Below are 25,693 nucleotides of genomic sequence, written 5' to 3' on the forward strand. Positions count from 1 at the left end.
GCTAGTCCTCAACTTGCGACCACAAGGGAGCCAAATATTTCTGTTGCTAAGTGAAAAATCTGTTCAGCGAGTTTTGCCCCATTTTACGACTTTTCTTGCCCCATTTGTTTCTTTAAGACATTGCATTAGGGGAATTGTAGTTAGATTACACTCTGGGTAATATAGTTTTACATACCATATCCGTGTACAGTGATCCCCCGCTCGTTGCGAGGGTTCCGTTCCAGGACCCCCCGCAACGAGCGGGTTTTCGCGAAGTAGCGCTGCGGAAGTAAAAACACCATCTGCGCATGTGCAGATGGTGTTTTAAACTTCCGCAGCGTTAGCGAGGAGCCGAAGATTGGGGGGCGGCGCGGCTGTTTTAAACGTCGGCGCCGACATGGGGGGCTCGCTAGCACCCCCCCCGAACCCCCAACCCGGGTTTGGGGGGTGCTAGCAAGCCCCCCATGTCGGCGGGGATGTTTTAAAACACCCGCGCGGCTTTCCAATGAGTCCCGAAGACAAACACGGAAGTTTGCCGTTTGTCTTCAGGACTCATTGGAAAGCTCCAATCGTTTTAAAACAGTTGCGCCATTCTCCGCTGACTCCTGGCGAACTTCCCCGCTTTAGGAGTCAGCGGAGAACGGCGCGCCTGCTTGGCTTCGCTCGCCGCTGCAGCCAACGCGCGCTACGATCTTCTGGGCCAGCCAGGCTCAGTGACGGAAGGCAGCCGCTTGGCCCGGGATGCTGGGCCGAGAGGAGCCGGGCTTGATCCGCTGAGCCTGGCTGGCCCGGAAGATCGTAGCGCGCGTTGGCTGCAGCGGCGAGCGAAGCCAAGCCGGCAGCAATGTCGCCGCCGCTGCAGCCAACGCGTGCTACGATCTTCCGGGCCAGCCAGGCTCAGCGGATCAAGCCCGGCTCCTCTCGGCCCAGCATCCCGGGCCAAGCGGCTGCCTTCCGTCACTGAGCCTGGCTGGCCCGGAAGATCGTAGCGCGCGTTGGCTGCAGCGGCGGCAACATTGCTGCCGGCTTGGCTTTGCTCGCCGCTGCAGCCAACGCGCGCTACGATCTTCCGGGCCAGGCAGGCTCAGTCACGGAAGGCAGCCGCTTGGCCCGGGATGCTGGGCCGAGAGGAGCCGGGCTTGATCCGCTGAGCCTGGCTGGCCCGGAAGATCGTAGCGCGCGTTGGCTGCAGCGGCGAGCGAAGCCAAGCCGGCAGCAATGTCGCCGCCGCTGCAGCCAACGCGCGCTACGATCTTCCGGGCCAGCCAGGCTCAGTCACGGAAGGCAGCTGCTTGGCCCGGGATGCTGGGCCGAAAGGAGCCGGGCTTGAAGATCGCAGCGCGCGTTGGCTGCGGTGGCGAGGGCTTGCGATGGAGGGTGGAGGAAGCGGCCATGGGAGGGCGAGCTGCCTCAGGGAGGAGGATCGGGCGGGACCAGGTGGGGGCTGGAATTTCTCCGCTGGGAAGAAGCGGCCAGGGCGAAGGGCGGGCGAGCGGCAAAGGGCGGGCGAGCGGGTGCTGGGGAGGGCTTCTCGCCCTCCCGCCAGCAAGAGGGGGAGCGAACGGCGTGGGCAGGCGAAGGGCGGGCGAGCGGCAGCGAGGAGTTTGCGTGGGCGGTGGGGAAACTCCTCGCTGATGCCAGCAAGAGGGGGAAGACCCAGGGAAGCCGCCCAGCAGCTGATCTCCCGGTTGCCATCTACGCATGCGTGCCCATAGAAAAAAAGGGCACGCATGCGTAGATGGTATTTTGACTTCCGGGTTGAAAAATCGCAAATTACCCTGTTCGCAATGGTCGGGGACGCAATAACCGGGGGATCACTGTATTCCTATTGGCTCTGACCCAGGACAAGGGGTAATTGGAGAGAAGGTTCCAAAAGGTTTTTTTCACTGAGCCAGCCCGTATGTAAAAGCAACATGTAGAGCTGCATAAGGGCAGAGCTGAGGACAATTTTTTACCTGTACAATGGGAAAGATTATACTGCAGAAGAATCACTTCAATAATCGTAAGTTATCGATTGTGAATGCCTGCCAATAAATAATCTTTGATATCTTGTACTGATTCGATACTCTGGGCAGTTGGACGGGGTCTCTCTTTTGCCACACTGAATGTTTATCTTTCTCTTTCCAGCTAAACAACTGCTTTAAGCTGCAAGTAGAAAACTACAGGAAGCTGGACTTGCTAGAGGAGGGTCTTCAAACTGTGGCCCTCTGGTTGGCTTCTCATCACAGCAAGCTCACAGAACAGATGGTGGAGCCTGTCTCCTTCTGGGTCAAAGTGAAGATGGACGCCAATGGAAATGAGGCTGATAATTTGAGATTGAAGTAAGAAAGGAATTAAAAATTGGGTCTCCTGTTCAAAACTGTAAACATAGGAATTGTTTCTATATTTTTAAAATTAGGAATTCTTCTTATTTTTTGTTTCCTGCCATCCTAGTACAAGTAGAGATGATGAGGCTGATGTTTCTCCTTCTTACCATTTCAAATTTTCTTCTTCAGGGAGAATCTCTTGTTTTAAATCATTCTTCAAGAATTAAACCTTTACTTTACTTTACTTTACTTTATTTGTTTATTTAATTTTTCACACTTCTCTGCCACCCATCTCCCTGAAAGAGGGGGGGGGTTACCATTCAAAATTGGCCATGAGATATTTGAATATAGAAGATGACATTAAAATATGTTTTGTTTTCAAACTCAGAATAAATTACTATTTTGAAAGTTTCCCCCTCCCCCAGTTAGCTCATGCTGCCACTTTCAGTGTCCAGCATAGTACAGCTGACTGGCCTGTCCTCATAACTTTCTCACTACTGCCCCATATCCTTTCAATTGCAAATATCTTTGCCTCCCCCACACTCTCTTTTTCCCCATCCCCAAAAGCATCTCTGTAACAAATAAGCTTTTTTAAAAATCCAGAGTGCCAACGAAACATCCTTCTTTTGTTCTATGTATGAACCCCACACATACAAACTATATGTGCCCAGACCACCTGAAACTAATGTTCAGTGTTTGGGATGCATTTTTTACAAGGGCTCATCCTCCTATTCAGGGCCTATTGAGAATAAGAGAGCTTTTATTCATGGAAATGCCATAAGACTGAGGACTTGCGGTACTTGAAGGATCCTTCAGCACTGGCCATGTCAATTGAGGCAAATGTGTGCTGGCAAGATAAATTTGGAAATAATGTTATTTGGTGCCTTAACCAGCCACATTTTTTTATGGTGGGTTGCTGTTTATTTAGGCTACTTGGCCTTTTCAAGATCTGTCATCTTCTGGGGTCATTTTGGGGGCGGGGAGCGGGGAACGACTCTAAACCTAAGAGGTTTTATCACTAGAAAAAGTTGATATTGAAAAGTATCAACTTTAAAGCGCTCTCTTGAAGAAGACAACTTGCATCTTAAAAATGCCATTATATTTTTAAAAATCCATAAAACAACCCAAACATACAAAAAAAATGTTTTACAGTGAAACAAATATCTCTGCCCTTTTAGATGAAATGAGGTCCTCAAAATGCTGTATAAGCCATGGTGTGAGATACTGTAGTTGATAGAAGCTGCATATCTTTGTTTGAGGTCTTTTCTAATTTCTATTCTTGTTTGCCTTCCATATTGATTGCAGGACTCTGAAGGAAGGTCTTGAAGAGTACCACCTAGACGATGAGATCCTTGTGAAAGTGCTGTTGGAGGAACTGAAGGCATACAAAGCTGTGCGAGTGGACACTGGCCAAGAGCGATTCAACGTGATCTGTGACCTCCTAGATATATGTTCAGAAGGCAACCAATGGGTCCACGACAGAGCTTTTATCCTGATAGAATTGGCACAGGTGTTGTGCTATCATGATTATAGTGAGCAGACAGAATGGTGAGTATGTATTTAGTATCATTTGATGATAGCTGTACGATTTACCTCAAGTCCTACTTTGGATATTGCTCCATTGAAGTGATCTCCTCAGTATTAAAAAAGAACTTGAAGTGGAAACTGCCAGAGCTGCAGTGTTTTGTTTCTGGTATCCTGATTTCCTTCTCTTAGTGTAGAACTGGGGATGGGTTGAGAGAGAGTCAGCTTGGCTTACTAACAAAAGCTTGTTGGCTGATGCTACAAAACGGATACATGTAAGGATGAATTGCAAACCAAAAATACTAATACTAATAATTACGGTACTGGACCTTTTTATATTTAAGTGCTGCTGTTGTCATACTTTCTGATTCTCTTATGCAAAAAAAGAAGAAGGATCTTATCAGTTATTTTTACAGGGATTGGATGCACTTACATATAATAATCTAGAACTGATGAGAATGCTGGCTAAACTAACTAGAAATAAATAAGCCATCTTCTGACCATATCATTTATGCTTTCTGAGTATATGAGAACCCAATTACAAAAAGAATTCTCAGCAAGAGAAACATAGAAACATAGAAGACTGACGGCAGAAAAAGACCTCATGGTCCATCTAGTCTGCCCTTATACTATTTCCTGTATTTTATATTACAATGGATATATGTTTATCCCAGGCATGTTTAAATTCAGTTACTGTGGATTTACCAACCACGCCTGCTGGAAGTTTGTTCCAAGGATCTACTACTCTTTCAGTGAAATAATATTTTCTCACGTTGCTTTTGATCTTTCCCCCAACTAACTTCAGATTGTGTCCCCTTGTTCTTGTGTTCACTTTCCTATTAAAAACACTTCCCTCCTGGACCTTATTTAACCCTTTAACATATTTAAATGTTTCGATCATGTCCCCCCTTTTCCTTCTGTCCTCCAGACTATACAGATTGAGTTCATTAAGTCTTTCCTGATACGTTTTATGCTTAAGACCTTCCACCATTCTAGTAGCCCGTCTTTGGACCCGTTCAATTTTGTCAACATCTTTTTGTAGGTGAGGTCTCCAGAACTGAACACAGTATTCCAAATGTGGTCTCACCAGCGCTCCATATAAGGGAATCATAATCTCCCTCTTCCTGTTTGTTATACCTCTAGCTATGCAGCCAAGCATCCTACTTGCTTTTCCTACTGCTCGACCACACTGCTCACCCATAGAATAGAATAGAATAGAATTTTTACTGACCAAGTGTGATTGGACACACAAGGAATTTGTCTTGGTGCATATGCTCTCAGCGTACATAAAATAAAATATACATTTGTCAAGAATCATGGGGTACAACACTTAATTATTGTCATAGGGGTCAAATAAGCAATGAAGAAGCAATATTAATAAAAATCTTAGGATATAAGCAACAAGTTATAGTCATACAGTCAACATGGGAGGAAATGGGTGAAAGGAATGATGAGAAAAACTAGTAGAATAGAAGTGCAGATTTAGTAGAAAGTCTGACAGTGTTGAGGGAATTATTTGTTTAGTAGAGTGATGGTGTTCGGAAAAAAACTGTTCTTGTGTCTAGTTGTCTTGGTGTGCAGTGCTCTGTAGCGACGTTTTGAGGGTAGGAGTTGAAACAATTTGTGTCCAGGATGTGAGGGGGGTCAGTAAATATTTTTCCCACCCTCTTTTTGACTCGTGCAGTATACAGGTCCTCAATGGAAGGCAGGTTGGCAGCAATTGTTTTTGTTTTTTCTGCAGTTCTGCATTTTGAAACTGTCAGAAATCACTACCCCTAATCGTCCGTAGTTGTGACCCAAATGATTGTTTAAGTCTTCTCTCTTGTAGTTCTGCTCTGGACTCTATTAACGAAGCCTTGAGATTGTTAGAAGATGTGCCAAAGACTCCACAGAATGAAGAACAGCTCCAGGATGAAAAGGCCCAGGCTTTACTTTGGCTTTATATCTGCACAGTTGAGGACAAAATGCATGAGGTAAAGCAAAATAGCACAAAACTCGACCAGCTAAATTCTGATTTGTGTGTATTCTATACTCCAGAGAGCAGGACAACTAAAATGGCTAAGAAAGGCACTGGAAGGAACATAATCATAGCTTATTTTAATTAAAAATGCAGAAAAGAATGCAAAAATATTTATTTCACTATATTCCAAGTATTAAATGACATTTAAGGTTACCCCAAAATGTACAAATCCAGTATAGATTATATAACAGGAAACAAGGAGAATATTTTAGAAGTAAATACAGTGACTTAGTAACCATTCAAAATTTGCCAGAGTTATTTATGACCTGGTTTGATCTTTCTAGTTCTAACCACCACCACCCATCCCAACAATCATGTGGGTGCATGGCAACTAGCCTGCAATTATTGCCATTTGCTGTGATCACATGACTACAACACACACCACACACACACTCCTGGAAATTAGCATTTGCTTCTGGCAAAAAATGCCCATTGGCTAAAAGGATTTGTTTAACAACCGCAGTGTTTAATGACTGCAGCATTCACTGAATGGCCTCCACAAAAAATATTGTTAAAATTGGGCAGTGACCTGCCTAACGAAAGGCATGACTTATGACCTTAATTCTGGGCTCAGTTAGGGTTATAAGTCAAGGACTAGCAGTGTAAGAAATCATAAAGCAGACAGTCCAGTGAGATTAAATGGAGACATTTAAAGGCCTGGCAACTTAGGTTGATTGACTAGCTTTCAAACTAGCACAGTTCTCCGAGAACTTTAACAAAGATCTTTTACATCATTTCTTGGCCTTTTATGACTGGAAATGTTGATTACAGTAATAAGTACATGCTCCTTGCAAGGGATGTGCACTATCCCAGAGCTGTTTTCCATCATTAAACATTGAACTGTTCCAATGGACTGGTCAATGTAAGCACTTGTTTCCATGGTACAATGTCTGATAATGTATGATAATGATGTGGTCTAAAGGTTTGTTAAAGGATGAAAATAATCACTTGGTGTAATGGGTTCAGGTGCTGGCCTACCGTATTTCCCCCAAAGACCCTATTGAACCCTGAAATAAGCCCTTGTCCTTATTGCCATGCACTCAAAAGCCTGATTGGGCTTATTATCAAGGGATGTCTTATTTTGGAGGAAACAGGATAGAAAGCAGAAGACTGAGAACCTATGACATCTGCCTATCCCAGGTCCTTTGGAAGGGCTCAATAGGTTTATACAAATGTCAAATCCAGACTAAACATCTGACTGACCACCTGACCATAATAATAATAACCAACACAATCAAAAGGAGATTGACTGCCACATTGTTTTCTCATATGACTAGATAGTGGGAAATTATATATAGTGTTCCCTCGATTTCCGCGGGGGATGCGTTCCGAGACTGCCCGCGAAAGTCGAATTTCCGCAAAGTAGAGATGCGGAAGTAAATACACCATTTTTGGCTATGGACAGTATCACAAGCCTTCCCTTAACACTTTAAACCCCTAAATTACCATTTCCCATTCCCTTAACAACCATTTACTCACCATTATTACTGGTACTCACCATTGAATAAGACACTCAGTGATCCTGATATTTATAAACATAATTATTTATTAACAATATTTTTTTTTTTTATTTGCAAAAATTATTAGTTTGGCGATGACATATGACGTCATTGGGTGGGGAAAACCGTGGTATAGGGAAAAACCGCAAAGTATTTTTTTATTAATATTTTTTGAAAAACCGTGGTATAGGTTATTCGCGAAGTTCGAACCCGCGAAAATCGAGGGAATACTGTATCTCGAGTTCATTCACAGATGGTTACTTGAATTTAAAACAAGATCCCTGTTAGCATATAATATAATGCATCTTGCAGGACGGGCTCAGAGAAATCTCTCTCTGGTAGCTTTGAGGTTCTCTTATCCAAAGTTATGGCATATGGGGACACAGAGGCATGTGACAGCAAGAACACCTTATGACTTACATACTTCTCTGGCTTACGTACCAAGTACGCTATTTACAAAACTTGATGGGTTTAATATTAATTTTCCTCTCTCAAACAGAGTATCAAGCAAGAGCAGAGAACCAGAAATACTCAGGGCCAAAAAGACACAGAACTTCTCCAGAACTTTGAAACCAATGATCTTACTTATGAGGAAAAATCCCACGATGACAAGTTCCTGTACCTTGGCATTTCATTTAATCTATGTGCAGATTCTGGTGAGGAAATTTATATTGCTATTGGATGAAGGGGAACTGTTCAATTCAAAGAGTCATTTGATTAAACAAAAAGAGTAATAAATAATAAGACTGGTAAAGTTTTTGTAAATCTGTACCTTGCTGGAAATAAGTAGCAGACAAGGGTCTTATTAGTGGTATTATGCAGGGACAGGAGACATGTTTAGAAGTTGTTAAAATATGCTGGTAGAAATGAGGATATTCTTTTATTGCTAAGACATTCTTTTTAATGCTTCAACATTCAATTTTCCTCTCCTTGGACTACCTTACCAAATATAATTTTCCAATTTAGTTTAAAAACAATGTCATAAAGCATGGGTCCCCAACTCCTGGTTCACGGCCCGGTCCCAGTCCATGGCCTATTGGGAGCCAGGCCACACAAGTTGCGGGCAAGCACATGAAACCGTCCCCTTACTAATGTATTTGTTCAAAGCTAAAATAAGACATTTTGTAGTAATCAGGCAACCCTTTAGGGACTTCTTGCTGATACTAGGAATGAAAAGTTTGATACTTTATGGATTTGCTTATACAGAATAGAATAGAATAGAATAGAATAGAATTTTTATTGGCCAAGTGTGATTGGACACACAAGGAATTTGTCTTGGTGCATATGCTCTCAGCGTACATAAAATAAAATATACATTTGTCAAGAATCATATGGTACAACACTTAATTATTGTCATAGGGGTCAAATAAGCAATGAAGAAGCAATATTAATAAAAATCTTAGGATATAAGCAACAAGTTACAGTCATACAGTCAACATGGGAGGAAATGGGTGAAAGAAATGATGAGAAAAACTAGTAGAATAGAAGTGCAGATTTAGTAGAAAGTCTGACAGTGTTGAGGGAATTATTTGTTTAGTAGAGTGATGGCGTTCGGAAAAAAACTGTTCTTGTGTCTAGTTGTCTTGGTGTGCAGTGCTCTGTAGCGACGTTTTGAGGGTAGGAGTTGAAACAATTTGTGTCCAGGATGTGAGGGGTCAGTAAATATTTTCCCCGCCCTCTTTTTGACTCGTGCAGTATACAGGTCCTCAATAGAAGGCAGGTTGGCAGCAATTGTTTTTTCTGCAGTTCTGATTATCCTCTGAAGTCTATGTCGATCCTGTTGGGTTGTAGCACCAAACCAGACAGTTATAGAGGTGCAGATGACAGACTCAATGATTCCTCTGTAGAACTGTATCAGCAGCTACTTGGGCAGTTTGAGCTTCCTGAGCTGGTGCAGAAAGAACATTCTTTGTTGTGCTTTTTTGATGATGTTTTTGATGTTAGGTGACCATTTTAGGTCTTGAGATATGATAGAACCTAGAAATTTGAAGGTCTCTACTGTTGATACTGTGTTGTCTAGTATTGTGAGAGGTGGAAGGGTTTCTCTTAAAGTCTACCACCATTTCTACGGTTTTGAGTGTGTTCCGTTCTAGATTGTTCTGGTCATACCACAAGGATAGTTGTTCAACTTCCCATCTGTATGCGGATTCATCATTGTCTTGAATGAGTCCGATCACTGTTGTATCATCTGCAAACTTCAGTAGTTTAACAGATGGATCGTTTGAGATATAACGGGATAAAATATTGAATCAAAAGATACCTGTTTAACTTTATAAAGGATGAAGAGTTATTAAATTGTATACATTTGTTGTGATGAAGATTGGAAGTTACTTCTATATAAACAAGCAAATATAGTCTTGTAATTTGTTCCAAGCTTTCCTTTCCTTGGATTACTGTATGAAAATTTGGTGATAGAATTGTAATAGATATCAGACATGGCTCGGTGTCTTTCAAAACAAGTTCTCTTCTAGTCAGATGGCATATGTCTTAGTAATAAGATACTTTTAATGATAGGCTGGACCTATGCTGAAGGCAGAACTGAGCTGAAATATTCCTATTACATTTGTTATCTGTCTTTGCCTAACCCTTTGCTTTCTTTCTAGTGCAATCGAGGTGTTTGGACGATGCCCTTGCCTTATGGAAACAGCTCCTATCAAAAAGCAGGGTCCCAGTTGTGCGGAATATCGAGCAGACAGCAGCATCCTTGCATATCATGGCAGCTTTATACAGAATGATGGGAAAGGTACTGTATGTTCTGGACTATAAGACACATTGGAGTATAAGACTTCGTTTTTGGGGTGAAAAATAAGAAAAAATATGATTGGGTTGGATACAGGTAGTTCTCAACTTACGATCACAATTAAGCCCAAAATTTATGGTGCTAAGTGAGAAATTTGCTAAGTGAGATTTGCCTCATTTTACACCTCTCAGCATATTTGTTAAGTGAATGACTGAAGTTCTTAAATTACAAACACAATGAATCTGGCTTTCCCATTGATTTTACTTGTCAGAAGGTCAGAGAAATTGTTCCTATTGGCCCCAGGACACTGCAAGCGCCATAAATATGAACCATTTGCCAAGTATCTGAATTTTTATCTTGTGACCATGGAGATGCCACAATGGTCATAAATGCGTAAAACGGTCACAAGTCACTTTTCAGTGCCATTGTAGGTTCAAACGGTCACTAAGTGAACTGTTATAAATCTAGGACTACCTGCACTTAGATAAAGTCTTGGCCCTCAGGAATTAGAGAAGATGAGAGATGACAATGTTTATGCATGTTACAAATGTGGTGCAACGTACACCTGTTGCAGTCAGGCGGTAGGGAAAGCAAGTAGGATGCTTGGCTGCATAGCTAGAGGTATAACAAGCAGGAAGAGGGAGATTATGATCCTGCTATATAGAATGCTGGTGAGACCACATTTGGAATACTGTGTTCAGTTCTGGAGACCTCACCTACAAAAAGATATTGACAAAATTGAACGGGTCCAAAGACGGGCTACAAGAATGGTGGAAGGTCTTAAGCATAAAACGTATCAAAAAAGACTTAATGAACTCAATCTGTATAGTCTGGAGGACAGAAGGAAAAGGGGGGACATGATCGAAATATTTAAATATATTAAAGGGTTAAATAAGGTTCAGGAGGGAAGTGTTTTTAATAGGAAAGTGAACACAAGAACAAGGGGACACAATCTGAAGTTAGTTGGGGGAAAGATCAAAAGCAACATGAGAAAATATTATTTTACTGAAAGAGTAGTAGATCCTTGGAACAAACTATCAGCAGACGTGGTAGATAAATCCACAGTAACTGAATTTAAACATGCCTGGGATAAACATATATCCATCCTAAGATAAAATACAGAAAATAGTATAAGGGCAGACTAGATGGACCATGAGGTCTTTTTCTGCCGTCAGACTTCTATGTTTCTATGTTTCTATCTTTTCTGCTGTTCTTACTTCAAATATTAAAACTCTTCCCAATCAGATTATAGGAGAAAAAGTGGCCTTCAGCTTGTTACTGTTTATAGTAATAACATGCATTGATACCAGTAGAAAATTTCCAAGCAGAATTAATTATTTTGGATAGTTATAATAACTAAAAATGACACCATGAGCCGAGGTGGTGCAGTGGTTTGAGTACAGTACTGCAGGCTACTTCTGATCACTGGCTGCCAGCAGTTTGGCAGATCAAATCTCACCCGGCTCAAGGTTGACTCAGCCTTCTATCCTTCCAAGGTGGGTAAAATGAGGACCCAGATTGTTGGGGGCAATAGGCTGACTCTCTGTAAACCGCTTAGAGAGGGCTGCAAAGCACTGTGAAGTAGTATATAAGTCTAAATGCTATGCTATGCTATATTGGATTGAGGTGATCTAAAACAGAGCTCCCCCAACATTTCCGGCTTTGTGGACCGGTGGGAGTGGGGGCGGGGAAGGATGGTTCTGCATGAGCGGCAGCAGCGGTTTGTGTGAGTGATGTGCACGTACACCTGTTGCTTACTTAGCAGCATAGGTTAGTCAAGATTAGTAATAATTTCCAAATTGCATTTTGGTTTGGTTTGGCTTGGCTTGCTTTGCTTTGCTTTACTTTGCTTTAGTTTAGTTTAGTTTAGTTTAGTGTTCTGTTTAAACAAGGGCAACTTTTACTACAGCACCTCAGTCCTACAGGAACAGGTTTGGGCCATCAGATTTTTCCAGAATGCTATAGCTGGTCATGTATATTCCACATATTATATTACTATCCTCTACATTTGCTGTTTTACCTTCCCCGTCAAAGCTACATATTAAACGTTTTGTCCTGTTCTGTTTTTGTTTTGCAGCCCTTAGAGGCTATAGAGAGCTTCTTCCTCATAACAGCTCTTTCTGATGCACTTAAAGATTTTGTTGGGAAAACCAGTGCCTTGTGCCAAATAGTTACGCTCCTGCTCCAGCTAGAGTGTCCCAGTCATGCTGAGGTGAGTATGAAATGTGGTCATAACAGAAATATCCTAGCAGACTGAGCATCAGAAGCCCATATCTTTTTTTAAATTTTATTTATTTATTTATTTATTTATTAAAAAATTTATTTACAAGTATACAATGAATACATTATAACCCACAAATATTTCACTAACCACCTTATTAGGAAATCCTTGATATATACAGTGGTACCTCAAGATACGAACCCCTCGTCTTACGAACAACTCGTGATACGAACCCGGGGTTCAGCAAAATTTTGCCTCTTCTTACGAACTTTTTTCGAGTTACGAACCTGCGTTCGGAGACAGCTGGGAAGCCGCGCGGCTGTTTTAAAAGGTAACAGCCGGGCGGCGGGGCTTCCCAGAAGCCTCCCGAACGCCGGTTCGTAACTCGAACAAAGTTCGTAAGAAGAGGCAAAATTTGGCTGAACCCCGGGTTCGGGGTTCGGGAGGTTCCTGGCAAGCCCCCCAGGCCGGCTGCGACCTTTTAAAACACCCGCGCCGCTTCGCGGCTGTCTCCTGAAGCCGAACGCGGAAGTTCGGCTTTGCCGTTCGGCTTCAGGAGACAGCTGCGAAGCGGCGCGGGTGTTTTAAAAGGTCGCAGCCGGCCTGGGGGGCTTGCCAGAACCCCCCCGAACCCCGAACCCGGGTTCGGGGGGGTGCTGGGAAGCCCCCCAGGCCCGCTGTCACCTTTGAAAACAGCCGGAAAGCCATTTTTTTTGCGGGGGGGGGGGGGTTTGGTTGCACGGATTAATTGACTTTACATTGTTTCCTATGGGAAACAATGTTTCGTCTTACGAACTTTTCGTCTTACGAACCTCCTCCTTGCACCAATTAAGTTCGTATCATGAGGTATTACTGTACTTGGAAAAAAATTAGAAATCAGCTGTATAAAGGAATCCCATTATGGTACGTACCTTTAGAAGCATATGTATATCCCAACTTCCATAAAAAAACCAATATAATAAGATATAAAGATATAATAAACATTAATGGAGAAATTAAATCAAGAGTAGAACTAGAATCCTTAGGTCAAGAAACCCATATCTTTGTTTGTAGCCCATTGTTACGCTGTTAGTCCATTTAGGTCTGCCCGTGCGTATGGGTTAAACCATATAAAGAACGATTGATGGAATTGATGAAATGGAGTTCAATGAAAAGGAGGACTGGGGGGGACATGATAGCAATGTTCCAATATCTCAGGGGTTGCCACAAAGAAGAGGGAGTCAAACTATCCTCCAAAGCATCTGAGAGCAGGACAAGAAGCAATGGAAGGAAACTAATCAAGGAGAGAAGCAACCTAGAACTAAGGAAACATTTTCTGACAGAAAAATTGATCAGGGGCAATGGCTTGCATTCAGAAGTTGTAAATGCACCAACACTGGAAGGGTCTAAGAAGAGATTGGACAACCAATCTGAAATGATATATGGTTTTCCACCTGAACTGGGGGTTGTACTAGGAGCCCCAGAACAATTCTGTTCTGTTCTGTACCACTACAATTCTACAATAGGAGATTTCAGGAACTGGACCTTGAGGTTTATGCACCCAAAACCCATGGTTTGATAAAATGACCTCCTGTATAGGAAACATAGAATTTAATGATTTCTCCTGATTATTATCACATTCTGGTTTACTGTTTTTATTTTTACTTTTCAGTAAAAGTAATAGCATTGAAAGTGTAACAACAACAATAATAGTGTAGCAAAAATCAAGATTCTGATGCCATAAAGGAATATTTCCTGTTTTTCATGAAGGGAGGGATAAGAAAGGGAAAGTAGACTACATATAAATGCAGCATTTTGTTTGTTTACAGTAAGTTAAGACAAGCCACAAAAGTGGTAGATTGCCATATGTCTCCCAACGACTGAGCGGTTCACAACAATCAAAACAGAAATTAAAGTATAATCAATGAAATGTAAAAGATAAAAGATAGCAAGTGACATGAAGCGAAAGGTTTCATTCTTCTTTGCCAAAGGCTTGGTGGAAAGTTAGGTCTTGATTGCTCTTCTACACAAAAGCAGAGTGGGGACCATCCGGATTTCACGGGAAACCTCATCCCAGAGGGCAGGAGTGCTATTACAGAGAAAGTGCAGTTCCTGGCCCTGAGAGGAGATGACGATTAATTAAAGGAACCCAGAGCACACAATCCTTTGAGGGATTCCCTGGGCAAATGCTATGGAAAGCAGGTGGTCTTAAGAAACAAGGTTCTATGCCATACAGGTAGCAGTCTGAATCACACCTGGAAGCAAACTGACAACTAGTGAAGCTTACAAAGCATACATGCCCATTACTGCTTGTGCCGCTGCATTGTGAACCAGTTGAAGCTTTGGGGGAAGTGGGGTCTCCAGTTGCAACATCACCTTTGTTTCTATTATATAAGCTTCCCAAGAAGAAAGGTCTACCTTACATTCTAAAGGGGAAAGTATATGGAGGAACAGTCTCTCTCTTAAAGTATTTTTCACAACTTGAGAGTCTTTAGGCCAGGGGTCTCCAACCTTGGCAACTTTAAAACTTGTGGACTTCAACTCCCAAAGCTGGTTGAGAAACTCTGGGAATTGACGTCCACAAGTCTTAAAATTGACAAGGTTGTAGACTCCTGCTTTAAGCTGTTGAGATGAATTGCCAGTGGTCAAATGTTAGCTACATTCTCTTATTAAATACTAGTAGGCTACCTGTTCTGAAAATGTCCTTTTTCCTCCTTTTCTTTTAGACTCTTTTAAAGGAAGCTGAACTATGCCTGAAAAATGTGGATGAAAATAACAGCTCCTACTTGTTGATGAATCAAACATCGGCTATGCTCCATAGCAAGCTGCATTTAGCAAACGGCAAGGTATTTGTGGTAGAATGCCTTTTTATAGGCATTGCTGAATTGAGGGATTAATAAGATGGTGTGCTAAAACATCATAATCTGTTGTTAAAGGTACCTTGGTGTTCATCTATGTTAGATCTAGTCCTCTAGATTGGCTAACTTCAGCTGCTAGTCAGGATAGGTACTGATTTTAGTTATATCTATTATGACATGCTAGAAAGCAACATGGATATCATGTTTCTGTAGAGTCACAAAGGAAGGCTGCTGTAAAAGTTACTATTTGCTTCTGCTATCAAAGAATAGTTCTGCCACATGTTGGGCAGATGTGTGGGCACCATTGTTGTAGCATTTGCAGCTCTGGCTTTGCAGAGTGCTTGCTTCTCTTCTGCTATGATTGTTCTTCTGTCCTCTTTAAAACCCACCTCTGTCGTCAAGCGTGGGGGAACTGAAACATCTCCCCCTGCCTATGTAGGGTTTTTTTTGTGTATGATATGACTATATGTATGTTTTTATATATATTGGGGTTTCTTGTTTTTCAGACTTTTAAAATGTATTATTGTTATTTTAGATTCTAACTATTAGATTTGTCATTGTATATTGTTTTTATCATTGCTGTGAGCCGCTCCGAGTCTACGGAGAGGGGCGGCATACAAATCTAATTAATAATAATAATAATAACAATAATAACAACAACAACAATAATAACAACAACAACAATAATAATAATATTATAACAACAGCAACAACAACAATAATAATAATAATAATAATAATAATAATAATAATAATAATCCTTCTTGTTCCGATGTGTCCGCACATAGCTGGTAAGGCCTATACGGGCACGAATAGTTCTGCCACATGTTGGGCAGATGTGTGGGCACCATTGTTGTAGCATTTGCAGCTGTGGCTTTGCAGAGTGCTTGCTTCTCTTCTGCTATGATTGTTCTTCTGTCCTGAGATGTCTGGCAGCCTTGGTGGATCAGCATTCGCCATGTTGATTGACCTTCCGCCAGTCTTTCCCAGGAGGTGGTGTCGATATTGAAGGACTTGAAGGAGGCTTTCAATGTGTCTTTGTATCTCTTCCTTTGTCCCCTGTGTGATCGCTTTCCTTTAGACAGCTCACCATGGAGGAGTTGTTTAGGGATGCAATGGTCTGGCATCCTTGCACTATGGCCTGCCTAGCGTTTCTGGGCTTTTATCAGCAGGGTGTGAATTGATGGCAGGCCTGCTCTGGAGAGGACTTCTGTGTCTGGCACCTTATCCTGCCACCGGATCCTCAGATTCTACGGACGCAGGTCATGTGGAAGTGGTTTAATTGTCTCCTGAATATAGTCCAAGTCTCACTGGCATACATCAGGGTAGTCTACTACTGCTCGGTAGACTTTATTTATTTATTTATTTATTTATTTATTTATTTATTTATTTATTTATTTATTTATTTATTTATTTATTTATTTATTTATTATTTAGACTTTGAGCTTTGTAGCAAGGCTTATTCCACAACGATCCCACATCTTGGTTGATAATCTGCCAAATGCAGAGCTTGCCTTGGCCATTCTGCAGTTGACCTCAATGTCAATTGTCACTACACAGGAGAGGGTGCTGCCAAGGTATGTAAATTGGTCCACTGCAGCGTTTGTCCCTTCACTAGGATGGTGGGCTCTTGGTATTTGGCTTTCGGAGCTGGCTGATGCATTACTTTGGTTTTCTTTATATTGATAAGGAAGCCAAAGTTGTTGCATGGTGCCGCAAATTTATCCATACTGGCTGGCATTTCCTGCTCTGATTTAGCATTCAGGGCATAGTTGTCAGCAAAGAGGTGATCATGTAGCACAGTGTCCTTTATCTTGGTAATAGCCTGGAGTATTAGCAGGTTGAACAGTTTCCCATCAGTCCTATATCTCAGGCTAACTCCCAAGGAACTGTTCTGGAAGGCATCTGACAGCATGGCTAAAAACATTATGCTGAACAAAGTCCCTTGCTTGATGCCCTTTGTAACAGGAAAGGCCTCTGAAGCATCTCCATCCCAATTGAGTATGTATACAATGAATAGCAGTGGCAACTTCCATAGATAGAATAACTCTACCACAAATGGTGCACCCTGTCCGTACAGATGCTACTGAACTACTTTCCAGTGGCTTGGCCCATGTTGAGTGATAGTTGGAATTTTTGTGCAGTACCAGATGGAAGTTAAATCGTTTTTTAAAAAAAGTTTTTCTTGAGGATTGTACAGTAATCATTGTAGCCTATATTGGTAAATTTAGTGGTAATTGTTAGTAAATATTGTTAGCATTTCATGGTCGTGTTACTCTATTTTTAACATTTTATCTTTTAGAAAGATTGTTGGCATACGTTTGTGAAAAGATGATTAAAATCATTTTAAAACCAGCAATGATATATAAGGCCTTCCTCCTGAACAAGAACTATGATTAGGTGGATGATAGAACTGGTGTAGCAGGGAGCCACGTGGCTTAGAAAATTAAAGAATCAATCTCTTTGACACCATGAGCCAAAGGCCTCAAGTGACCAACTTTCTGGGAAGTAAACTACTGTAGAAAGCAAGAAATTGACTCAGTCACCTTTCTTAATTTATTCAGTCTACTAGCAAATATTGGATACATTTTTCAGTTTGTGATGCTGAAGAAATTTCTCTTGGCAAACCATCTGAAAACAATCTGAAAACATGAATGACTGAAAATATGAAAAAAGCTGGCTGGTTTCCGGAATGGAGAACCAGTCTTCGTAGCCATTGATGTTTCTTCCTGTTTTCTATTTATGAACAGATTGAAGACGGCCTCAATCTGTTGGTAGAAATTCTTCAAAATCCAGCTTTGCAAAGATCCTCTAAGGTCTGGTATCTGCTACGAGCTAGTGTTCTCCAGTTAACTGCTGCTTATCTTATCCTGCCTTCGTCCATCCTCCCACTGAGAATGAGGCAGAAGCTCTCCGTTCAAGGTGAGTGTAAAAATCTCTGCTCTCCCCTTTTTTCCCCATGTGCAATATGCTTCTTTCAATAGGTAGAGAACCGGAAGCACACTATAAAATGGCAGCACAATCCGTTCAAGGAGAAAATTTTACCCTATGGTTTTTAAGATCCTTTACTGGTCCAGAAACTAACTTTTCAAACCTTAAAAGCATAGGGAGCAAAAAAAAAAGAAGCAGAATTAAAAATAACTGCTCTACGTTTTTAGAGAAATTGCATTGGTAGCATTTGTGGCCATTTGGAGAGTTCCATCTTGCAGAGGAAGACGGGTGGTTAAAGAGTAAGAAATAGGTCTGCCTCCTGGAAGCTTTCAGTTCCCATGCTCTTGCATAAAATGTTAAAAATGATGTTTGCAAATAATTTCATTCTTTCCTTTAAAATCCTCCCTCAAAAAAAAGGTGCCATGCTTCTGATACGCTTCTCTGTTTCATTATATGCCTTTTTTGATCCTCGGAGGGTTGGAAAACCATGTAGTGGTGGATTTACCACTGTGAAAACCACCTTATTTCTTAAATATGCAGTCTTGGAAAATATTGTAGATTGCATTCATATGTGCCTGTAGACCAGTGGTGAAATATGTGGTTCGGAGAACCGGTAACGGCGGAAGTGCAAGGCTCAATCCACCCGCCCAGACTTCATTTTCTTTTTTTAACCCTCTGCATTTCTACTCTTGCACAGAGGGTGAAAAAGCATGTGCAACAGTGCATGCAAAATGTGTGATTCCAAACCAGTAGGGAAAGTGTTGTGTTTGGGCTTGGGCCAGCCGTTGCTCCCACAGATGGGAGAGATGCGGCACAAAGTGAGTGCGAAAGCCTGGCTGACAGCCAGGAAGACGTGGCAGACAGCCATGAGGATGAGGCCACTTATTCAGAGGAGTTGGCAGACAGCACACAGGACCCAGCAGACAGCCCAGGGGATTTGGCAGGCAGTCACTCAGACAGTCTATCTTCCTTGGATTCCGCTGCAGACCAGCTCATAGACATGCGTAGCCGGACAGCCATGCAAAGGAGGGCTCAATTAAAGGACTATTATCAGTGATCAGAGTAGCACCTGGGTTGGGTGTGGTTCTTATACTGAGGGCTGGCTGTGGTTCCTTTAATGAGGGCTAAAGGTATAAAAGGGAACAGAGGCAAAAGGCAAACTGGCTGTTTATCTATGTGACTTTGTGGTTCCTGCTCTGAAGCTTCTGTTCCCTGCCTTTGGATTTCAACCCAGCCTTTTCAGGCACGTGGGAGGTGAAACCTCTGAGACTAGCTGTTTGCTCTCGAGACTCCAAGATCCAAAGGACTCCTTAAACGTTTCTGCTCCGTGCAGGTTGTCTTTGTTGGCTTTTTCCTGTGCTTTGTATTTGGCTGATTTAAGTCTTGCATGATAGTTTATTCCTGACAACAAGGACTGTTTTGGTTAACCCTTTTTTGTTTGTTTAATACAAGTTTGCTGATTAGAAAAGCACGTGTGTGTTTGATTTCTTTTCCTTGGACTGTTACTAATTGCCTGAGCCCAGTCAGGCAGAACAGGAAAGTAAGTAGATTTCACCACTGCTGTAGACAGTGTGGTACGGACCGCTACGTTATCATCTAAAGGCAGACACTGTTCCCCCAAATAAAATATAAATTAAATAATTTACTAAAAGAAAGAATAGTCTTGTGAGATCTTATTTAAGTTGTGTTCTTAATTTTGGCTTTTTCAGAAATTAAATGGTCCCATGGTCCCCCTGGAGCTATGGTCTCAAGCCACAGATTGGGAAGAATAGTTCTCAGCAATACCTGTTACACACTCCTCAGATATAACAATAACGCAGAGATCCCATTACATGGATTTCTTGAGGAAAGAGTTTCTCAAAGCCAAGGCGTTTCAAGAGTGTAATATTTTTTCTTCTTCTCTGCAGGATGGAAGACAGCTGAAATGGCTCTAAGTGATGCACACAAACTGTACCGTAGCATCCTCTTGAACTTTTCACTCGTTACCAGTGATGCATCAATAAGAGAGTCTCTTGAGCATCCGTTTATAGACCATGGTAAATTATTACTGTTTTTCTATGTGTGTTGAGAACTCTCGCTGTGGCTAAAATACCAGAGTAGGAGATGATGCAGTGTGGACTGCACATATCCAAGGAAATTATTTCCTTGTTTTTTCCTCCTAGCTTTGGGGAAAGGTTTGGTGGTTATGGAGTTTCATTTAGTATGTGAACCTATTTGTAAAAGTATGTACCATAATTATAACACATTTTTGGCTTCAAAATGGCATGAACAACAAACTTATGATAGTGATTGGAAAAGAATTTATAGAATCTCAAAATGGGTATTAGGTGACCCAGCTATGAGCTAAGTAGAATTTTGTTCATGTCCCAGAATGCTTTAATAATAATTAATAATAATAATTTATTAGATTTGTATGCCGCCCCTCTCCAAAGACTCAGGGTGGCTCACAACAATAATAAAAAACAATATTATAGCGAAACAAATCTAATATTAAAAAAGAAGCATATAAAACCCTATCATATTTAAAAACCAAACAGCACATACATACCAAACATAAAATATAAAGAGCCTTTACATTTTTTATCAACCAAACCATTTAATATCTCAGCCTATGCTCATCTTTGCCACTTCCACATAATTCCTCTTTATTCCTCTCTTCTTTCACAGGTGAGAACCTGGTGCAGAAATGGCAGGTGCTGGCAGATTTGTTTGTTTGTTCAGAGCGTTTTGTGTCTCTCCTTAGCAAGATTGAGCTTGTAAGTGAAGCTAAAGCTTTTTGCCTGGAAACGCTCAAACTTTCCATGAAGGTACAATCCATTCGATGGTAAGAAATAGGCAGATAAAACAAAAGAGGTAGAATAATGGAAAATTACAGACTTTGAATTAAAATGAACTTTTCACTCTTCACTAAAACACAGATGACTTCTTTGTTCACGGTTTGCCTTGACATAGAACTAATCATTTGAAATACATTGGGATCCATAAAACATTATATAGTTATTGTTGCTGTTGCTCTTATTACATACTGCAGCAGGAATAGTGCTAACAATAGGACTCTAAATGATTTCAAAGGAATTGTGTGTGGTGCAAATAAAGCTGGACGCATCTGTTAGGGATGGCAGTTGTAAGTCAAACAATTGAAATATTGACTAGCTGGAAACAACAAAGGAAACCATCTTGTTACAGAGGGTAACATGTGGCTTTTTACTTTTCTTCTTAGGTGTGCTCACTTCCTGGTTCTGAAGAGCGAGCTGGAGCTCCAGCGCAACAATCTGGATCTATGTGGCTCAGATCTTGAGCAGGCCCTCTTTCTTCTCGAATCGGGCACAGGTGATAAATCTAAGCAGGGTTTATTTTATTTTATTTTACTAAAACATTTACATAGCTGCCCAGTTTCTAACCAATTCTGGGCAGCTCCCAATAAAAAGTGAAAACAACCTATAAAACTATATTAAAACTATTAAACTAAGTACGTTAGAGCATCAAAAACAACAAAATTCATGGCAGCCCTGAGGGCTTTTTGTTGCAAGGAGTACGTTGGTTGAAATGGGTCGATCAACCACTCTATTAAAGAAACCAGTCTTACTTGGAGCAACTGAAGTTCTAGGTTGATAAATTGTATTTCATGTCAGGCGGCAATTTATTTAAGCTATGTGTCAAGAATAATGTGAAAGCTTAAAAAAAAGAGCGCATGTTGGTGGGAAAAAGACCACGTAATGTTGCTCTCCTGATGAGTGGTGATATCTCCCACCAGTTTATGTTGTGCAAAAGAAGCCAGAATTTGCAGGACAGGATTCATTGTCAAATTATGAAACAATAAATTGAAAGATTCGTGCTTAAATTCCAGTAATTTTCACAACAGAGGTAAATATCAGGAAGCAAGACATCAGAGGATGCTTCCAACGTAATATCTGTGGCAAAACTGAGCTTTTTGATCAAAAACGTCAGATTATTTTTTTCTATCTTGCTTCCACTAGCATTTCAATACTTAAGTTATCTCTGGGGGGGAAAAGTATATTGATCAATTTTTGAGGATCATATGCACGGTATTTCGGACTTCAGACCTGAACTCAATTTCTTTAGAACTTAAAGTTAGTTTCTTGGTGAAATGATTTGTTTTTGAAGTTGAATGTGGTTGAATTGAGTTTTTCCCCTCACCCCTATATCTCTTTCAGGATGAAGTTGGTGTGTTTACATAACTGTTTTTTTGTATTCTACATCTGGAGCCCCAAAGAATTGGGCTGGGCATCAATGGCAGTAGTTCTTGACAGAAACTTTGACAATGGGTTCTACTCAGAGTCTGTTTCTGAAAAGGTCTTCCCTAGAATAGAAGAATCTTTGCAAGTCTGTCAAAATTAGTGGGAGGAAATACATTAGAATAGTAGCAAACTTGAGGATAAAGGTTCGTTCTCCGAGCTTGTGGGTTGGTCTCCGAATGTTTCGTTACCAGGCTAGGTAATATCTTCAGCAGAGTTTATGGGATGTCACTCAGTAGCGGGTCCTAAAACCCTTTACTAGCAGTTCGTGCACGTGATTGCGCAATGCTTCCACGCATGCACAGAAGTCGTGAGTAGGCGGAGCCTCCCACTGCCAGCTCTATTGGTTCTTAGAACCGGGCCGAACCAGGAGCAACTCACTGCTGATGTCGGTGTCATCATTCTTCTGGGTGTGCCAAGTGAAGATAGTCTTGTGACAGTTCACAAACTTGTTTAAGCATTTAAGAAAAGGGGGTAGGACTTCATTTTGTTAATTTCATTGCAAGGAGAAGAATTTACTGAATGAAACTTTCTCTTTTGTTGCTAGTGTTTGAAACCAAAGAAGAAAAGGGAGAGGTTAGAATCAAGCCCAAGAAAGGAGGCCCTAAGGACAAAAAGCCTGAAAGCCTGGACTTGGAGTCCACCGAGGAAGAACAGTATTGCCTGAAAGAAGCCTGCCTTGAATTCATTGATACAGTCCCTGAGCAGAAGACACTAACTACTTCACCCGTACTGCGTCCGAAACTGAAGAAACAGCCCAGTTTCTTGAGCCACTCGGACAAGTGCTGCTGCTTGCTATGTTCTGATGTGATCCTCTCCACCATCTGCCTCCGTTGGCTGATCATCTCTGTGGATGGAGAGGTGACATTTGCAAAGAGAGAGGAAGGATTGCATCTCCTTGAGACCATTCTGCAACGGTGCACAACTGTGGCTCAGCGCATCACCCAGGTGGTGGCATGTGTATCTCAGCAGGAAGGGAAGAAAGTTGTCACTCCACGTCAGTCCACCATTGGGCTCCTTGATGGCCTAATGGCCCACATTTACGTGCTTCTGACAAAGCAAACCATGAACAGCAATAGACCAGGGAAGAAACTCAGGCAGTTTCTGGAGAAGGGTTTGACCTTCCTTTCCTCCAAGGGGCCTCAACTGCTTGAACTTGAATACTGCAGGGCCCAACTCCTACTTGCCAGAGCTGTGGCTGCAATTTCTGTCCTCACCTCCAGACAAGACAATTACGCAGAAAATATACTGTCCAGTACTTGGTCCTGGAAGTCCCCATTGCCTCTTACTGGAGATCAAGAAATGAAGCCGGGAACAACAACTGAAGAGACTTCCAACACAGTTTATGCAACGTCTCTGAAAAGTAGAACGAAGAAGCAGCCAGGACCTGTCTCAAAGGCGAAGCCTAAGAGAATCCAGGGGACCAAAACTCAGCCTGCGACCAACCTAAATGACCCCTTTGCCCTGGCTGACTCTGATTCAGACACTCCTCCCATTGTTCTTAAACCCCCTACCGAATCCTTCTGTACCCCCGCCCAAAAATCCCTTCCAGCCTCCAAGAAAACCCTGTTCTCAAGTGCCAAGTCCATCATTATCCTCAAGGCTCCATTTGTGGTGTTTGAAGAATCCTCTCCAAAACTGAAATCTGAATTTCCAAAGGCTCCCAAAGTAACCAGGAGAATGAAATCCCGAATTAAGGTAACGTAACTTGAAGGAGTGGCCTAACTATGCAATAAAAGGAGGGTTGACTTTGCAAATGAATAAATATGTTTTACGTGTTGATATAGTGGTGGTCTCAAAAGTTCCAAGGACCTTAACCAGTGGTTGGGCAGGATGACAAGTTAACGACTCGTCGCACAGTCGGCCAGATGTTTAGACTAGATTTGTCATTTTTATCAGCCTATCGAGCCCTTCCCCAGGAACTGGGACAGGCAGATATTGATGTTGGTTATCTTCCCTAGTTCTTTCTCTTTGGTTGTCTCCAGGCACTGCCGTGCCCACTATTCTGACTTTTTTTTTGGGTGGTGGGGTGGTGGTTGGTCTTTCTATTATATAGCAGGTGCCTGTGTCTGTATGAATTCTAAAGTCGCTCTGCCTGGGGCGGCATACAAATATAATAATAATAATAATAATAATAATAATAATAATAATAATAATAGCGTTACATCGCAATCCCAGGAGACAGCAGAATTGAGGAGAAGCGGCTAGAGAAATTAGTGAAATACGAAGAGCTGCAACGACTCTGGCATAAGCCAGTGAAAGTGGTCCCAGTGGTACTTGGCACTCTGGGCGCAGTGCCAAAGGATCTCAGTGGACATTTTAAAATCTCCATCTGTCAATTGCAAAAGGCCGCTTTACTGGGATCGGCAAACATAATTCGCCGCTACATCACGCAGTCCTAGGTGCTTGGGAAGCGCCTGACTGGTGATGAAATACAAAATCCAGCATAGTGATCTCGTTTGTTGTGTTGTACTGACACAATAATAATAATAATAATAATAATAATAATAATAATAATAATAATAATAATAATACATTTCCATGTCCCAGACCACTTTTAGTTTCTTCATTTTCAATTGCTTTCTCGGTTTTGTGGTCCCATCAATTCTTGTTTGCAGACAAATGGTGTTTCTTGCATATCTTTTATAGCAATTATCATAAAGCATAATTGTTGCTACTTTGTTGTGCTGTTGTTTGCAGTCAGTCTGTACAATCTTTTTGCAGCAGTTAACTAGGTGGTCCACTGTTCCTTCAGCTTTTCTGCAGAAGCGGCAACTACACTCTGTTGCTGTCTTCTCAATATTGGCTTTCTATGCATTTGTTCTCAAGGCTTGGTCTTGTGCAGCCAGAATTAGCCCCTCTGTCTTTTTCTTCAGTTCTTAGCCATAGCCAGGTCTTATTATCTGCTTTGCCTGCTATTTCTATTTTTAATTTACTGACCGTGTAATACTTTGTCTTCCCATGTCCCTTTTTGGTAGTTATTATTATTTGATTTTTATCCCAACACTTTAATACTTATTTTGGTCAACTCAAGGCCTTTAACATACCTCATATTCCTGCCTCCTATTTTCCCCACACCAACAATCCAATGAAATAGGTTGGGCTGAGAGAGAGACAACTGGTCTTTCGGCTGCCTTTAATGCCTAAGTGAGGCCAAGAATCCAAAATCTCCGGATTTCTAGGCCAGCACCTTAACCACTATACAAAACTCATGCTGTATTTTTATTTTTTTTATTTTTTATTTATTTTTATTTATTTATTAATAGAGTTGAAAGGGACCGTTAGGTCATCGAGTCCAACCCCCTGCCTGAGCAGGAAACCCTACAGCACCCCAGCCAAATGGAAGTCCAATCTCCTCTTGAAGGTGTCCAGAGTTGGGG

General features: G+C 41.6%; 1 protein-coding gene across 1 annotated transcript in view; it reads left to right on the top strand.

Annotated features, from left to right (window-relative positions):
• Positions 1-25,693, top strand: part of ESPL1 (extra spindle pole bodies like 1, separase) — a 62,981-nt gene that overhangs the window by 12,572 nt on the left and 24,716 nt on the right. The window contains 12 exon segments of the mRNA XM_070740886.1: positions 2,107-2,300; positions 3,591-3,833; positions 5,638-5,782; positions 7,828-7,984; positions 9,932-10,071; positions 12,146-12,280; positions 14,995-15,114; positions 17,877-18,048; positions 19,965-20,093; positions 20,725-20,881; positions 21,278-21,387; positions 22,861-24,011. Coding sequence (XP_070596987.1) covers positions 2,107-2,300; positions 3,591-3,833; positions 5,638-5,782; positions 7,828-7,984; positions 9,932-10,071; positions 12,146-12,280; positions 14,995-15,114; positions 17,877-18,048; positions 19,965-20,093; positions 20,725-20,881; positions 21,278-21,387; positions 22,861-24,011 — 2,853 coding nt within the window.

This window comes from Erythrolamprus reginae, chromosome 2 (genome assembly GCF_031021105.1).
Source record: "Erythrolamprus reginae isolate rEryReg1 chromosome 2, rEryReg1.hap1, whole genome shotgun sequence".
Classification (NCBI taxonomy): domain Eukaryota; kingdom Metazoa; phylum Chordata; class Lepidosauria; order Squamata; family Dipsadidae; genus Erythrolamprus; species Erythrolamprus reginae.